The 16,353-nt window shown below is 44.1% G+C and overlaps 1 protein-coding gene across 1 annotated transcript in view; it reads right to left on the bottom strand.

Annotated features, from left to right (window-relative positions):
* Nucleotides 1-16,353, bottom strand: part of LOC138521214 (protein mono-ADP-ribosyltransferase PARP12-like) — a 693,870-nt gene that overhangs the window by 239,733 nt on the left and 437,784 nt on the right. Inside the window, exons 6-7 of the mRNA XM_069633866.1 lie at nt 6,880-7,000; nt 6,696-6,783 (exon numbers count right to left, since the gene is read on the bottom strand). Of these exons, the coding sequence (XP_069489967.1) occupies nt 6,696-6,783; nt 6,880-7,000 (209 nt within the window). The remainder of the gene's footprint in view (nt 1-6,695; nt 6,784-6,879; nt 7,001-16,353) is intronic.

Here is a 16,353-nt window from a genome sequence, read left to right as displayed (position 1 = left end):
TTCCTATGATGCTTCAGCCTGCATCGCGTAGGCTGCCCAGCACTTTGACCATCAGTCCTTAAGGGTTTTCGGCCGAAAAAGCTTACACGCTCTACACTGAGTTTCCTGATGATCTCGAGGGAGGCAGTGCTTACACACGTCATGTGTGTCCTTCAGGGCAAATTTTCGGTTGCAAATGGGCAACATTTAAATGCAGTCTTCTCCATTATATGCACCAGAAGACAGTGAGATGGAAGGATTAAAGGGAAATGTAAATGGGGCATTCTCTAAATAATTATGTGAAATGTTATCCCCCCTCATGCTCCATACTGTGTAAGCTGAAACTTGAAGGTAGGCCACCGATAAAGCTTGTGGAAATCCCAACAGTTTGTCAAGCTTTGCTAGATGCATCGATCGAGAGCATCGAAACTAGTGAGAAGTACTACTATGCTATGCTATTGTTAATAAACAAGTAAGTCTTGGCGACTAATAACTATAGTGTAGAGCTCTGAGAAATGCGACCAACGTGATCGTGGAAAAAAAAAATCTGAGGACCTTGACACGCGAAGGACCACGAGTACCTTACACGTCACAGTAGGGATAGTATTACAGAAACGCTGTGTCAACGTCCCTTTTTGATTTCGGAAACAAGTCATTTAATACTCTGAAAAAACAAAGAGGTGATGGCTGGAAGGTTTGGAATTAATCTTAACCACTGGCATTGCTCTGGGCAACCCTCCAGACCATCGTTCTTTGCCTGCGAAGCCATTACAGATGGGGAACGACCATATGCAAATCAGGCTTGGTTCTGCCCCAAAAGGGGCAGTCCAGCCCCAACTGCTAGGTCACATCCCATCTGCACTAGACCCCATACATCCCCAAACATGTTTCGGCCTTGTTGGGCCTCATCAGTGAAGAGTAGCTTGGGTCTCTAGGCCCAGCAGGCACGCGACCCACGTCTGGGCATACCCGTCCCACTATGGGTGACAAAGTAAAAACAAAGAAGTGATGGCTGGAAGGTTTAGAATGAATCTTAACCACTGGCATTGCTCTGGGCAACCCTCCAGGTCATCATTCTTCGCCTGCCAAGCCATTACACAAGGGGAAAGACCATATGCAAATCAGGCTTGGTCCCACCCCAAAAGGGTAATACTCTGCGCCAACCAACTAGATGTCCCTTGGCTCTCATTAAACACCCTTGCTTCGCTCAGGCCTTTAACTCAGCCCCAGGGCCATTAACGCCTGTTCCAGCCCTTGGAACGGTGCTTAATGCTTAATTATATGCGTAACTTGTTCTCAAAGTGTATAATTTCTGTATGCCAGTGTGGTGTGTTTCTTTGCTTAAGTGTGTGGACACTTCACTACCAGCCCTCCTTCTCAATGAAGTTAAGCCTGATCATTCTCCCATTGCTCCTCCCTTGCAGAGGTTTGGTCTTTCTTTTTGGTTAGACTATTGAAAGCTTTTTAACGTGGTTAACAGGCTTAACATTTAAACATGGTTACACATCCGCCACATGAGGGTTGTGCAAAAAAATCCCTAAAAGGTACCCCACATAAAGCAGTCAGAAAGGGATGGCATAGCTCACATCCCTTCATTCTTCCTTTCAAATTGTTAAATAGATCTTAGGGAGAGGTAAGAAGTAAATGCGTAACAGAATAAAGCCAGTGAGGGGAAAACATTGCCATGCAGCTGGAAAGGTAGAATAACCAAAAGACGAGGTCACAGATCAGGTAGCTTTTTGGGCACATTTTTGTCAGCCCCTCTCCAGCCCGGCCACCCCTGCTCCAAATGAGCGGCAAGGATATGAGAATGAGCAGTAAGGTACAAGGAAGTGCAAACAGCAGTGAAGTTTGGCAACAGGGAACATGAGGTTAGCAGAGCAAACAGCACTAGCTGCTGCTTAGACCCAGCTTCTTGCACCTGCTCATTACTGTGTTAGGTAAGAATTGGTGCAGTCCAACTGGTGTGGGACTACACAAGACTTGTCTCCTTGGTATTAGACCCACCTTTTAACATAGGCCTGCACTACACAAGTTTGTAGTGTGACTGAGCAGCCAGGCTTATCTTAAGAGAGGTAATGTGAGCTGTAGATCTGTGCAATGAAACCAGTAAATATAGGTATCCAAGTAAACAATTACACACTTAAAGTTATAACACATTATTTATTTATACAAAAAGATATTTAAAACATTCTTTAAAAAGCAGCCACTGCTGGACATTAATTCCCATTTAGGATTCAGTTCAAATAGTGAACAATAAAGCAGGTGAGTAAATCAGTCATATGCTACACATGTTCCAGCAACCGGATGTGACGTCATTTGAGGTCAGCATAACATTTATATATTATCACCTTTGCAATATTTAGTTTCTCTGGAAGGAAAGGTTAGGGATAGATCAAACAGACTGGTAGGTTATGAGAAACGTTAGATTCTCCCAAAGGGGTGCAGACAGTCAATTATCCCAGCATTAAAATGTTCAATATTTAAGACCTGCAAAGGAACTAGCACTGCCGAAGCCAATAGGTTCAGAAGGAGGCCTTTAGGGAGCCGGGACAGACAAAGTCAAAGTTCTGATGCTCTTCTTCTTAGAAATGTTTCTTAAGTAGTCCGTGTTCAAAAGAGAAATCACAACAACTCAAGGGGAGTCACCATTAGAAAGCACAAGCTGTATGGCCAATGCAGGTAAGTTTAGACCAATGCAGGTACGTTTAGGTCAACTTGGTGGTGGGGGTAAAACACACTCCCAAAAGGTAGGAAGAATCCCAAATGGCAAAAGGAGAAAATACCCCAAGCCCCACAGTACCTTGAAAATGAAGAAAGTGTTCCAGCTGGTTGTCTTCAAGATGCAATGCAGTAGACCCTTGTTCCAGGTCCTTGGTTGTGCTGACGAAAGGGAGGACATCTGGTGGGCTCCTGCAGCAGCACTCGAGAGAGGGATTCTGCAGCAATGCATTTGCATCGATTCAGCAGCTCTTTGTGGTTTTGGCGCCCTTTCCTCTGTGCCAACGGAGAACGAAAATCTCTGCTTAGGATTTCCTTGATCCCTTGGTCCTGGACTCTGGTGAGGGGGCTCTGGACAAGTATTTCTTGCTTCTGTAGGGTCCTCTGGATGCCTAGGGATAGCTGTCCGTATTCTGACTTCGGAAGACAATGCACTCACAAGTGGTCGAGCTACCTCGGGTATTGGGCTTCTGCAGCCTTGGAAAGTCACAGCAAGTCGGGGGTTGTGCCAAAATAGAGGTTGTCTCGAGGCTAGTTGGTCCCACCAGCCTAAGGGAGGAAGTCGTCTTTTATGGGTCTTCCCTGTCAATTTGAAAACGGGTTCAGCACAGCTGCAGGGTTTCACTGAGCACTTCATCTTCCAGGAGGGTGCTGCTGGCGTATTCTCTTGTCTTCTGCTTCGTATTCTGTCCTCCAGTGGGCGACTCTACTCTTAGTTTCAAAAACCCTGCTTTTTATGCAAGTTCCCATTCATTCACAGCCCGAGGCTGTCAATCACACAGCAGGGTGGCTGTCCAGAAAATAGGAACTGGTTTCACTCAGGCACACCTAGAGACAAAGGACTGGGAGGTTTTGGGACCCCCCCTCACTCACTTCCTGCCTTCCCAGACACACTGGAGCCTGGGCGGGCTTCAGGGCTGAAGCCCACCAAAGGCAAACTATACAAAGGGATCAAACCTGATGCAAACAACAGAGTAAAAGCCTAGAATAAACTAACTAATAAGAAATAGTGAAAAAAGAAGACAGGGGCCATTTTGGGAAAATGGTCACCCTTGTGTGCAGCACTTCAGCTGAGGTATCAGCCTGCAGATACATGTCACTAGGCAGTAAAAAAGAAACCACTGCCACCAGCCATTCATGTGACTAATTGTAACAAAATGTTACATGAAAATGGGTTAAAGGAATTACTATGTAACCCTCCAGCACTCCACATAGGGTGGTGTGTTCTGGACCCATAAACTAAAGGTATGTAAGACAGGGGTCATCTTACTATTCTTGGGAACAGTAGTACACCCATGAACATGTAGTTAAACATTAAGAGAAGTGGCACTGCACAAAAGGTGCTGTGTGTCACAATGCAAAAGCAGATGCCTGTGGAGTTTACCAGACTCCATAAAACAGTAAGGAACACAGGAAATCATAGTCAGGAAAACACATGAGTGAGTGAGAAAAAGGTCCCACTCACTCAGGAGTACAATTTAAAAAGCCCCGAGTCCAGCAAAAGAGCTAGGGGTTTCTAAGGCTAAAGGGAATTGGCACAGAAATTAACATTCTCCCAAACACAGTGCCTGTCCAATCCTCTGGTGCATATTTTGTTCTGTTAAAGCTCTCACTTGTTCCACTGGTTACCCACCAGGGAAGGGAGGATAACCGGCCATGGGACACAGGCAACCCTCCACAACAATCCAGCAACAAGCTCTGTGACAGGTTCCGAAATCCCAATCACTTCCTGCAATCTCAGGATACGCAAACTGCACTGAATCTTTGAACTCGGTGTCAGCTGCTTACAAGACCTCCTTTAGTTTTCTCCTTGCTCCACCCCAACTCTGCACTACCTGGGCGCCTACTCAGGGTTCAATTTGCTGTCCTGTTTCACCCCATGATCCTTTTCTCCTCACTCCAATTTTTACAACTATACACCAAAGCTAAAGCTACTGACTTTGTCAATGTTTGTTGATAAGGGTGAATGATTGCAGACTCTCTAGATTTAATGCTCCATATGTATCTAGCGATATTCTTTGGTTGCTGTATTTTGTTTTCCTCCTCAGTAATAAATCAAATAGGCCCTGCAACTCAGCAGTGAACCGTATCTGAACCAGCCATGTCCTGCACCTTGCGTATCCTATTGTTCACGGAAAGGCCCTAGTGCGTTTGAGCAGCACTGTGCAATGAGTGTAAATGGAGAGATTCCTCCATTTACAAAAGCAGTAGAATACCTAATCTACAGGCATCTAACACTTCCTCGTGCACGTCCTCCTTTCCTGCAGGCATGCAGAACCTTGGGGTTCAAGACACCACCAAGTAAGCTGACATTCTTGTTTTTGTATATTTCTAGAAAGTACACCACAGACTGCATTTTCTGCTAGTGTATTAATAACATGTATTATTAATCCTACTGAATTCAAAAGGTATTCAAAATACTGGCCTCAGAAGAAGTGGCTAGTCTGCACTACTGAAATGTCAACCTGAGACATAGAAGATCTCATATTTTTCTAATGCGGATTGCAGTTGTTTGACCGAGGTAAAAATTATTGTGGCGAAATTGACCATAGCCGATTTCGCCGCAAATACATTTTTACTTTGGTAAAAAAAAAAATGTCCCCCCAAACTACCCATCGACCCACAACCCCTCCCTAATTACATTTTCTCCGTCTGCCGCCACCTCTCCTGTACCCTGCGGCATAAGTTAAGTCCCTCTAAAGCGGGTCGCAGCTGATGCTGCAGGGTCCCTTTTTCTTTGATTTTTTTGGGGATTACCCACTCCCAATGTCGAGGACGCGCTGTACACCCCTGCAACCCGAAGCCTAAAATACCGAACATGGGGGACACCGCCACACCTCAGGTTCGGTAATTTCGGCTTTGAACTAATGGTGGCCGAATTTGTCCAAATGTAGCATTTGAGAATTTCTTTTCTAACAATTTGGACGAAACGTTCTACAGCTCGGGGTAGTTTTACCAGCATCAAGATAAATCCTGCTATTTTTGCACACGGTCCTGTGGACTATACGATTCTAGGGACAAATTAGGACAACTTGGCATTAGAAGAAAAGTGTAGCAAAATTAATTCAACACCAGCTATTATACTTTTTTAATATTACTACAGGTTATGCCAGTGATATTTTGTATAGTGCCTACTGCCATTGTTATTGCCTTTAAGAACTGTGAAGTGAATGGCTCTTCCGCAGATGATAGCCTTAAACATGAAAATGAAAGAGCATTCTGTTGCATGCAAATAGTATTTCGCCTTTAGGTGACTGCTCAGTTACTAACAGAGATTACTAGTTTATTTAGTGTGCCTAGCATAATGTCTTTAGTGTTCAGGCGCAGAGAGGACTGCTAGGTCAGTGACTAAGCACATCACATATTCTACCCAGTGCATGTCACATACATGAAGGTACTTTTACCAGGTAAACACCGGAGCCAATGGATTTTGCTGCAGGTGCACAAAGAAGTGGATAAAATTACTTTTGCTCCGCAATCTCAATTTCACAGATTCTTTAAATTTGTGTTGCCATGTCAGAAAACATGCAAACCCCGTGTGCTCCCCTTATTGCTTAAGCGGCAAAAACTATACAAAAGAGATTACATTTTTTGCTCATTGCTGAAGGTTTTGGTGCTCGAGACACAATGTAGCAAGAATGTTTATGTAAAGGTTGGTGGTGGGTGAAAGGGTCATAGTAACTTCAGAAACCTTGAAGGAGAAGCTAAAACGTCTCTTATTAGATTGGAAGGCCTCGAACCTCCAGACTCCCCCACAATGAATTAGAGCGTTTCTCAGCCACCTCCATGGTTTGCGCACCAAAATCAATTCTCGTACAATGCACTTCTTATATGTGTGTTTCGTAACGTGTTTTCACAGACCAGTGAGCGCGTAACAAAAAAGCAGTTACAGGAAGAAAAAAAAACACTAACCAAATATATATATATACCTTAAGATACTCAACGTTGTCACTTAAATCGCTGAACTCTTGTTATGGTCAGATCGGAAATCCTACCTTGCAGAATCTATTTTCACCCCCAAAAACTTTGGGCGACGTCGGACTTTGCGGCGAGTGTTCGTGGCCAGATTGATTTGCTTCATCTCTATGTGGAGGGGAGGAACGATGAGCACGTTAGTAAATGCATCTCAATGGCGAAAAGGCAGTGCAAAGCGGTTCTGGCGTGAAAGGCGGGCCTTGCCTCTGAAGTCGATCTGGTACTGTTTGCCGTCCACGGTGAATGCAAAGGGGCGCTTCCCGCTCTGCTTGTACTGCTGCTCGATCGCCGCACTGTCCACAGATGCGCACTTTCCCTGAGAATCCTTTGGATAAAGCAACACAGAATAAAACGGGTCATCACAACCAGATTAAATAAATGGCACATGCAATCTGAATTCATTTTACTTTTTAATATTTTTCAATTAAGTACATCACAATAAAAAAATAATCAATTGAAGTACACGTCACCAAAAATGTGCTAATTCAGTTACACATTAAACTCCCAGACACGTCGAGGAACTAAATGAGTCAAACAAGCAGTGCGTAACCGCACTCAAATAAAAATAGTAATGCAGAAATGGGCATGAAAAAAAAAGGCAAGAAACAATGAAAGGAAAGTGAATATAAGAGGTTAAGTGGTGTGGCGACAACAGGTAGTATAGCAATTTACCTTTACAATCAATTCCTGTTATTTGTCTGAGGTGTTTTAGAACACCTGCATCACAGCGTTGAGTTGTATTTCAATGTGTTGTTCTGAGGTGAAATACCAGATCAAAACCAAACGGGGAAAACTATTGCATGTGATATACATTGCTCCTTATAATAATTACACCACAATGGTACTGCCCCAGAACCCTTTGTTGGGGGATATTGCCCCAGAATCAAGTAAGAGGCCATCTAAGGGCATGCAAGCATTCTCTGGGGAAAGCTTGATTTTTACAGTACCTGTGGAGACCTTTTAATCTCATAACCGTGGGACTTGGCCACTTCTTGGTTCATAGTCCCCCCTCCCCCGGGTATTTTTTCTGGCATTCATTTATTACTAACAACACTTCTTGCGGCATACCCTTTACAGTAATAACAAATGTCACAACCCAGCTTATTCTTTGCGGCTTAGAAAGGCCGCAGGTTTTATTACATATATACAATCACATTTATTCTGTTGTACTTCATGAATGTCCATACTGCAAATCCCTCCTTGGTTGCAAACACATGTTTGCAATAAAAACATTTCCCTTTAAGCAGCAACCGGCCAACTAAATCACGCTCGTCAAACTTCCCCCTCGAATTGTTCATCTCCATATTTTATTAGGCCAACACTCCCCAACCAAAATTCTCATTGCTCAGCCTGCCCTTGCAGGAGTTACCAATGGTAACTGGAGGGATAGCCCAACTACGGCAGAACAACGGGCTAGAGGTACTTGGTTAACAAATGGGGTCTGTTCTGACGTGTAACATTTAGGGGGGCTACTTATTAATTGTAGTAGGCCTAGGTAATTTCTATTGTGTCCAAGAAAATACAAAAAAACATTAAACGTGAAGATGTATTAGGTCACCCTCCAGCCTGGCTATAGACAACAAAGAGTTTCCGCATTTTTTGCTTCTGTTTGGATTGTCTTTTATTGAATACACATTAATCACTTGTCACAAGAGGTGGTGGTTACACAGTGCTCCTTATAGCATTATCTTGTTTTATCATTGCATTTTTGCAATTTACCTTGTCATAATAATTGTGTAAGGGCAAGGCTAAGACTGAGAATTAACCTCCCTGCACACCCAGTATTTGTGAAGAATTTGTTTGCATTTTTGTTTGTTATCTTTACAAATACCTCTTTTTGAATACCATTGATGCATGACTACTAAATGCATCCAGCAGCAAAATAAATTTAAAAGCTGTCTGAATGATATCTATTCTTGTCTGAACTCCTCATTGTACATCTTCACATTTAATGTGTTTTTGTATTTTCTTGGACACAATAGAAATTACCTAGAAATTACCTAGGCCTACTACAATTAATAAGTAGCCCCCCTAAATGTTACACGTCAGAACAGACCCCATTTGTTAACCAACTTGCAGGAGTTACCAGGCTGGGGGATCGCCGTTCCTGATGGGGGAAGCTGAGCTTTGTTCCTTTAACATCAAAAAATGTTAAAACCAAAAATGTGTCTTACTTCCCCCTTGCATCGGTCATCTCCATATTTTATTAGGCTAAAGATCTGCAACCAAAAGACTCATAGGTCTGCCTGCCCTTGCAGGAGATCCTTGCCTAGAGGAGCGCTGCTCCTGACAAGGGAAGCTGACCTTTATTCATTTATTAAAGCCCCCCTCGCCGCTGGGCTTCAGAGGGAGGCTCACCACAGGAGGGATGAAAAACCCTCCTGATTATTGCCAAGTCCACATGATAGTCTTTTGAGTCCAACTGGTCGCTTGCATACCGCCCCTGCGACTACAGCAGTTGCATCAACATGACAGTGGAACCTGCCATTGCTTGTAACATCCTATATGGTCGGGTGGGTATTGCTGGGTGGGTGGGAGGAAAACGCTGCGCTACATGGATCTCGGCGGCCGTGCAGTGGAAAAGAGGGTCCTGCAAAGGCATGTTGCCTTTTAATACCTAGAGAGCGGCAACCCCCTTTCCCACTTCCAGGCCTTGGTTCATTTCACAGGCTTACGCCCTTTCCATTGTTCATCCTCCAGGGCCACGGCTAAGCTTATGCCTCCTCGAGGGTCGGCTCTGCCTCCCATGTCGTCATCGCCAAATACATCCTACAAATTCCTAAGCAGGAAATTTTAAAAAAAGGAAAACACTAAAAAGATGCTAAAATACGCTTTTAAAAAAAAGTAGTGTTGGAATGGATTTTCAACACTGTTGGGGTAGGGGGCGCAGAGGGAGTTCCGATGCACTTTTTGTTGAGTGACCATTACGGGTGAAAGAAATAGGTTTGTGTGCTAATGTTAACAAAATTGAATGAAGCGTACAATGCATATGGCAATGGTGGCTATAGTGACTGGACATCACTCTTCCTGTTGCAATCGACACAAATAACTCACTGGTTTTGCGAATCCATTTTTTTTTGTCAAAATAGAACTTGGCCACCCTGCACACATCCAGTGTGTGAAGTGCCTGCCCCCCCGCCCCCCCCTTTTTAATAAGGAAAACCGGTATTTCAATTAATTGATTGACATGGCATTTTGAAATGAATCTGGAGGGAAAACTTGGATGAGTTCTAAAACCACCTTATGCTCCTGAATTGTGACATGGCTTGCCTGTGTTTCAAGTTTCCTTACCCTTGTTATTGATTTGATTGCACTGAAAAAACGACCTTATTGGTAATCTCGGGTGATGTCCCTCTGTAGAAAAGATTTAAAGTAAATGGAATACATGTTCGCAAACCCTCTATAATGTGCCTTTCCTAAGCAATATGTGTAGGCGAATGTTACACTTTACAGTGTGGCTTTTACACAAACGTGCATTTAAATGTGCAAGAGATCCAGCCATGTACATTGAAGTAACTTGCATTGCCAATTGTTACACCCAATAAGAAATACATCATTTCACTGTACACTGTGCTGCATGTCATTTTAAATGGACAAATAAGTGCACGTAAATACAGCTGGGCCTGAATACCTTTGAAGTTTGGTTCCCAGGGCAAGGATGTTCAAAGTTCAGTTTTCTGGTACAATAGGGAGCGATCATTAATGAGTAACTAATCCATTAAACTGAGCTGGACAAACAGACGAGGGGTCCCGAGCGATATTAAGTAGAAATATTGTTTTATTTTAATCGAGAAAAAAAAATGATCGATTTAGAAAGACCGATTCAAATCGATAATTCGGTCTTTCCCAGATCGATCATTAAAATCCCATTCACCCACCTCCCTAGCCCATAATCAAACTCCCTCTCCACTCCTAGCACTTAGCTTGCTCCATGCAACGCCGCCTTCCGCTCAGTGTGTAGCCATCTTTGGAATGACAGCAGCTCCCTGTGACGCACACGTGTGCGCGTGCAGGGCCGGACAGTGCATCTGTGTGCACGTGTTTGTGAGGGAGAGGTGGGTGAATGTTTCTGGAGGGAATGGGAAGTGTCAGGGGTGCTGGTAAAAATGTAACAGATGGTGTTGGTGTATGAGGGGAAGTGAGGTGCGGGCAGGAGGGGCATGAAAGGGGGGGCTCGGTTGGGTGAACCCCTCCACCCCCCCCCCATTAAGTAAAAAAACAAGTAGCACAGGAGAAGTTGAGGGGCGGGCCCAATACGTGACATTTCGGAATTTTGGAGGCAACACCAAAAACGACCAAATTAATTGGTCTTTTTGGACTCTGACCTTCAAAATGCAGAAATATCACAGAACCGTCCAGAGCACATGGTGGTTCTCAAATAATTTAACAAATACATCTTTTACATTCCATTATCCCTATTGCTGTGGTGTGTGAGCAATTTTATATACTAAGCCTGATCATAAGAAATCATCTGGTTTTTCAGAATACAATGAATCTAAGGGATTAAGTTTCAGGCCAGCCTCGAATGTTTGATTTATGACTGTCATAAGCGATCAACAATCTGTTTTGATGGCATGGATGTCAAGGGGCCCAAGACTGTCTTTTTAAGTTAATGGTTAATTCTCATAGAAATATCCAGTGCACAACAATACGAAAACAAATTGCAGTGAATTCATTTAGTATGGCACAACAATTAAATCACCTTGTCACCTATACATTCTCAATGCTCTGATTAAAAAAAGAATACAGGTTTGGATTCAGCATTCTTCATAATATAAATAGAGGCATGATATATTAATATATGTGAAATAATAACCAATTCTAAATATTTCGATAACTATCTCCTTTTACCAGTTATTGGGGCATGTAAGTGGTCTATCGACTCAGGAATCTTTTTCAGTTTTAAAAATATGCCACCATAATTGGATACATTCCTAACAGAAATTATGGAGGAAAAATGGATAAGTCCAAATCAAACCAGAAACTCCCATTGTCAAATGACAAAATACTTTGGACCTACGAAAAATGAGTGTCAGTATCTAAAGTGAACCAATTTGAAGACCAGTCCAAACAGACACTGTTGCATCAAATGATGCTACATGGGTGCATTTTATCAGCTATTTAAGCCCAACCACACAGAAAATAGTTTCTCCTTCCTGGCAATTCTGCAGTTGGAGAGACCTTTTCCAAAAGGAAAAGTACTGATGTGGGATTATATCATGGAGGTAGCTGAAAAGGATCCCCATTAGAAGGCATTTTCCAGAGGGAGACTGGTGCAGAAGCCTTGTCCACAAACGAACCAGATTTTGTGACAGGGATTTTGAAAGCCGAAGATGGACAGGTGGCAGAGCTGACTAGGTAAAGCTTCCTGGAGGTTTAAATACCACACATGTCCTGGGCTTTTAAAAGACAAACCAAAAGTGAGTATACTAAATCCCTGTGCTTTTAGAACTATATCTCTAGAACAAGTTATACCCCTCGTAGCAATTGAAATGCCTTCTGGGGATTACTTTACTAGCAAGCCAACTGAATGGGGACTGGGATGTAGATGTAGGGCAAACTGTCACTAACCAGCCTTAACTGTTATTGTCGATGCTTGAAGTTCTTCTGAGGTAAGGCTGATCTTCTGGGCATCCACTATGTTTCAGTGGTTGATGGGAATACCCTGAGACATATGTAACCAAGAAGGATCACGGATTTGAGGAAAATGCAACAGCAGCAGAAAAGAACTCCATGTCTGGATAAGTGGAATGCTCTGAATTGATGGCTGAGCGGACTATGCACCAGGAATGCTGAATTGTAAGCAGTGGCGGAAAAGGCGGAAGAAAATCCAGGAGCAGAGGACCAATGGTACCAAGGCAAACCCAAGCTAAGGATGCTCATTGGAAGGAAAGGGGATGAAGAACCATAGCAAGAAAAGGAGGGGAAAAGGAGGAATGGAAAGGAACTCGCAGGGAAATCTGAAGAAGCGCCTTTTCTACAATCCATGTAGAGTTGGGTCTGCGCTGCTGGCAGAGGTCTTCTTGGTAGCGTAGTGATTGGTTGCATCTGTACGTTGTGCTAGATGGCCAAAATGACACACAGAGTCTTGCTCTTACTTTAAGGGTTTTTATTAAGGCACACAGTAAAGGTATGGTGTGGCCCTTTTGCAATTTCTGTAGGATTGCAGAAAAAACAGCAATAATTGCAACACATGAGGCGTACCAGCGGGAAAAAGGGTGGGAAAGTGGCATTAGGGCTGACCCTCTGTCTCAACACCTGTGCGATTCACGCCCTAGCTCAGGCTTCCATAGCTCCAGTTAGTTCCTATGGTACGGTAACCCCTACAGACTCTTCACTACCTTGCTCCAAGCAGGACTCCCTGAGATGCTGGCTATCTCCCTCAGGGACCTAACTCTACACTACAAAGATGTTAGTTCTAGAGTGTGGTGTATGCGTGTCTTCTGGTCTTATAACCCCCTCTCTTCACTACCATACTCCTTCCCCCTACTCTCCTCTGTCCTAGCAACTGCACCCATTTGCTCTCCTTCCCACGTCCCTTTTCAATGTTACAGCCTTTCTCCCTGCCACTCTCTCCACTCTACTTTCTCTACTAATGCTTTTCTCTTTGATTTACCACTACAACTACTCCCTGCACTACTCCTAACAATTCCTCGCTCTCCAATTCTACCTCTTACCTACAGTTTTACAACTACTGCACCCCTTTGACTATGCTCTCTCTCCGCGACTATCCTCACAAGTACTGCTGTAAGCATACACGTCTCCACCCTTTGATGTGAATTCCTTGTTTGTTCCAATACCACTTCCTCACCAATATTACTGCTTTTCTCACTACTACTAACACCCTCAACACTTTTCTACTACACCCCACTTCTATATGCCTCTCTACACTCTCATCCCTCTCTAACTACTACACACACTACTCTACTACTATCTCCCACACCATCTTCAATCCCTCCCCAATTCCTACACTATAATATACTACATACCACTGATACCACTCTCTCTCAAATACCTTACCTTGTCTATGCTCTGCCGCCACCACTCCAATGCTCTGCCGTCCTTCCTACGCCTGGTCTCTTGAGCCTCTCCAGCTCAACCTGCGACCTCACCCAAACAACCTAGACCCTACCTGTGCTGTGGTCTGCTTTTATAGTGCAGGGCTGTGTATGCAGTGACGGTCTCCCCACCCCATTTGTTGAGGTGCTCAGCTGATCTCCTGCACCAATCAGTGGCTGCCTTTTTCCCAGAAGGAGGGCTACCCAGCTGGGAGGCTTTAACACCCCCTCTAGGCCCCTCTCACTTTTCAAGCACGGCTCTACAAACAGTCTGGTGTTTCTCTGTTGTGCTGTGGGCTGGAGATTGTGCTGTGGGTTGGAGATTCAATTTTCTGCATTGCTGGTGAGTTTTCTGCTCTTCTCGGATGTTGCTCTTTGTTGGGATATGTTGCTGCTTCACAGTCTCCTGGAATGACTGCATTTCTGGGATTACGGCTGTTTTGCTCTGGTTTGGGTTTTCTTGGCTGCCTGCTGTTGTACCGTGGGAGATATTTATCTATTTATTTTTTACATTTGTAGAGCGCAATAAGCTAGTGGGCATCAAGGTGCTGGTTACAGGACAAGAATTAGTCATTAGAAACAGTAGCGGTCGGTAGTGATTCGAAGGTCGTGATCCCCTATGTAAAGAGCCATGTTTTGAGGTGTTTGCAGAAGGTCCAGTACAACTGTTCAGATCTCAAGGCCAGTGGTAGATAGTTCCAAAGTTTAGCTGCAATGACCCGGAAACAGGATGTAGTTCTCGAAAGACGAAAAGAGAACTGTGGCGGGAGACTGTATTGAGTCTTATGAGTGGCATCAGTGTTGTTGTAAATGGCACAAGGTGGGGGGTTTTCGGGGACTGGTGAACACCCCCCTCCCTAACTCTCACTTTGCATACCTATAGGGCTTGTTTTGAGTTGTTTTATAATTGTTTTGAGTTGTTTTATAAAGCCTCCAGCTCAAAGCTGAGAAAGGTCACTCTCTCCACCTGACATGGTCAAGACACTGGCCACGTCCAAATTCTAGGACGTAGATGTAGACAACAGCAGTGGCCATGTTGGAATGCGACATTCCCATACCATTGATATAGGTCAATCCTATACTGGGGTGGTAAATCCAGGGAACACCCAGGCGAAACGTAAAAGTATGCCCCGTCTGGGTTCCCCTGGATCGGCTTCCCAGGATATCTTGGAGGGAACTGTCGCAGAGATGACACATTACTGGTAGGTTATCATGACTGGACACCGGGTTGATACCATTCCAATCAGGTACTGTAAACAATCATGGTGATAACAGGAATTCAGAGATGGCATTAATTTCATATTCCAGAGCATCACCCATTCCGACAGGAGATAAAGGTAGGCATCGCTGGGTTGGGAACTGCTTTCCACAAGTCGTCATAGTAAGTAGACATGGAAGCTAGGGTGCATCCTCTGCCAGTGCATCCTCTGCCAGGCAAACCAAAGACGGTAAGTGACTTGATTTATTTTGTTGGTTACCCGAAAGGGATAAAAATATCTGAGAGCAAGTTTGGTCGTGGCCAGATGCGATGGTAGGTACTTACAAGCCATCCATGCCTTCTGTCCCACCGAAATAGGTGGCACACTGGGCGTCTTCAAGCATTGCCATTGTCTTCTGATGTCCCTGATGGAGGATCTTGGAGTGTTCTTGGATGAAAGGCACACCAGTCTCGGTACTGTAATGTAATAGGAATGCTTGAGGATACTAGTCGTAGGTGTAGAAGGGGATGTTTTGCATGGAGTTATTAACATTGTTATCATAAGCAAATGGAAGCAGGGAAAATAGATTGTCCTGGGTGGTCAAAGAAAAGCAATGTAGATGCTTTTTCAACGTCTGACTAAGTTGTTCAGTAGAGTATTTAGATTGGAGATGATGCCCAGATGAGAGATTGCATGTGATGTCAAGAAGTTAACAGAAGGAAGTCAAAACTGGCTGGTGTACTGGAGGCCACGTTCAGAAATGGAGTCTGGGAGTTCGTGGAGATGGAAAATCTCTGTGGAATTCTTGAGCCATGACATCTTGTAGCAGGCTGTTAGAACAGGGGAGAGAAGTGTGCCAGTTTAGTAAAATGGTACACTGTCACCATGACATCCCGTTGACCGTGTGACAGTGGCAGGTCCACTATGATGCCTGTAGCAATATTCTTCCAAGCAGCAGAGGGGAGATTAGGTGGACATGATTTACCAACAGATAGACATTGGAGGTTCTTTTTGGACACAGATGGTCCAGGATGACACAGTCAAATACATCCATCCTCATCCAATACCCCCAAAAATATTGATTCACTAAATACCAGGTGGTGTGGAAACTACGATGCTGTGCTACAGGAGAGTTATGGCACAGGTGGAGGACCTGGTGCTGGCAATATGCAGTGGGTACATAAAGACTCTGGTCCTTAAAAAGGTAGATCTAATGTTGATGTAGACCCCAGGGCGTACTGTTCTGAAGCATTTTCTTCTGTGCCGTTTTGATGCCAGCCAAAAAGGAGTTGATATGATACAGGAAATGTTTGCCTTCAAGTATTGTCTCAGGAGGATAGCCTAGGGGCAACGTGCTCGCTCTGGAAGCAAGACGACATGCAGCAACACAGGTTTGATCCCTGGATCCATGCTTAGCAACC

This window comes from Ambystoma mexicanum, chromosome 13, assembly GCF_040938575.1.
Source record: "Ambystoma mexicanum isolate Mex_15411 chromosome 13, UKY_AmexF1_1, whole genome shotgun sequence".
Lineage (NCBI taxonomy): Eukaryota > Metazoa > Chordata > Amphibia > Caudata > Ambystomatidae > Ambystoma > Ambystoma mexicanum.
Note: the sequence above shows the minus strand (reverse complement) of the source record. Positions and strands in the feature narration are given on the sequence as shown.